Here is a 1,856-nt window from a genome sequence, read left to right as displayed (position 1 = left end):
GTGTTGCTCCTCATCTGAGGCGCTCCTCTCGGCGGATCTCGGCGTATCTCGGCTGCTCCGAGGCCTTGGACTGCATGCGGGGCAGCGCCAGGTGCTGGCTCAGCGCGCTGACAATGGCTGGAATGCCGCCGCACTCTGCGATGGCGGCGCAGTTCTCGGGCATGCGCAGCGCCATGTTGCCGAGCGCAGAGACGCCGTCGGTCTGCATCGACCCGACGTGCGCATGCAGCAGCATCGCCTAGCAGGGGGCCATGTCTCCCCACATCTCCCCACATCTCCCCATATCTCCCCATCTCTCCCCATATCTCCCCACATCTCCCCATGTCTCGCCTAGCAGAGGGGCCAGCAGAGACAAGTCATGGGCGGGGCCTGCTGGAGTGCAGCAGCATCGGTAGCAAGGTCGAGGTCACCGACGAAGTGCTACTCGCAGGGGGGCTACGCCCAAGCAGGGGCGCGAGTGTGCAGCGGCATCGCCTGCACGATGGCGATGTGGCCGCTCCCCTCGCGGATCGACTCCTTGCACTTGTCGTTGCCGGAGATGTTTGCGAGGAAGAAGCACGCCTGCTTGGCCACCTGCGCGCCCGTCACGCGTGCTTGTGAGCACAGCACCAGAAGGCTCGAGGAGCCGCTAACCAGACCCGCCTGCGCGTCCGTCACGTGGTTCGCGAGCTCGCTGATCGCCAGCTTGAGCGCGTCCATCTTTGCGAGCTGCTGGCAGATCGTGTCGGTCACCTGGTCACGGGGGGAGATATGGGGAGATATGGGGGAGATATGGGGGAGATATGGGGAGATATGGGGAGATATGGGGGAGATATGGGGGAGAAATGGGTCGGCTGCACCTCGGCCGCACCTCGGCTGCACCTCGGCTGCACCTCGGCTGCACCTCGGCTGCACCTCGGCTGCACCTCGGCTGCCTCTCGGCTGCCTCTCGGCTGCATCTCGGCTGCATCTCGGCTGCACCTCGGCTGCACCTCGGCTGCACCTCGGCTGCATCTCGGCTGCACCTCGGCTGCATCTCGGCTGCATCTCGGCTGCATCTCGGCTGCACCTCGGCTGCACCTCGGCTGCATCTCGGCTGCACCTCGGCCGCACCTCGGCTGCACCTCGGCTGCACCTCGGCTGCACCTCGGCTGATCTCGGCTGATCTCGGCTGCGTCTCAACCTCGTCGACGAGATGAGTCACCTCGCGGCAGCCGGAGACGAGCCGCTCGTTGCGCTGCATCAGCAGCCGCAGCTCGGCGTTCTTGGCGGAGAGGGCGGCCATGGTCATGTCGTCAGTGTGCTGGCTGCCCGGCAGCGGAAGACCCGAGGGCGGCGCACGCGGCGGCGAGAGCAGGCTGCGGCCAGAGCGGCCGAGCCCAGCGCCGAGGGCCTCCCTGGTTGGTGGCACAGGAGCGGCGGCGGAGGCGCCGGACAGAGGCTCGCCTCCAACCTCGCCTGTTCACAGCTGGAGGTGTGAAGAGGCGCTGCCCACACCCGACGGCCCGCCACTTGCGCGCCGTGCTCACTCCCTTCCGAGGGGCGGGGCGCGGTCGCCTGCGGGAAGGGTCCGGGAAGGGTCGGGGAAGGGTCGGGGAAGGGTCTGGGAAGGGTCGGGGAAGGGTCGGGGAAGGGTCGGGGAAGGGTCGGGGAAGGGTCGGCCAAGCTCGCGACCATATCTTTCCCTTTTTCCCTATCTCCCCAGATCTCCCCAGATCTCCGCTGCACACCTCGGCCAGGCTCGCGACGATCGCGTCACCAAAGCTGAAGGGGAGAGAGTGCACCGCCTGCGCCCGAGGGGGGCCTCTCGGGTCAGCTGTCGCCAAAGCGGAGAGAGGGGCGGCTGGGTGGCCGTGGCGGCCGGCAGCAGGAAGGGG

At 67.8% G+C, this 1,856-nt stretch overlaps 1 protein-coding gene across 1 annotated transcript; it reads right to left on the bottom strand.

Moving 5' to 3' along the window:
• Nucleotides 1-10: 10 nt before the first annotated feature.
• On the bottom strand, nt 11-1,766 carry EMIHUDRAFT_124017 (hypothetical protein; the record flags this gene model as incomplete). Its single annotated transcript, XM_005771465.1, has 5 exons — nt 11-238; nt 481-732; nt 1,321-1,437; nt 1,477-1,536; nt 1,710-1,766. Coding segments are annotated over 5 exons (714 nt in total), but the record flags the coding sequence as incomplete, so codon positions are not given.
• Nucleotides 1,767-1,856: the final 90 nt, after the last annotated feature.

This window comes from Emiliania huxleyi (genome assembly GCF_000372725.1).
Source record: "Emiliania huxleyi CCMP1516 unplaced genomic scaffold EMIHUscaffold_3836, whole genome shotgun sequence".
In the NCBI taxonomy this organism is placed as follows: domain Eukaryota; phylum Haptophyta; order Isochrysidales; family Noelaerhabdaceae; genus Emiliania; species Emiliania huxleyi.
The sequence above is the reverse complement of the archived record's forward strand: the minus strand, read 5'-3'. Positions and strand labels throughout refer to the sequence as shown.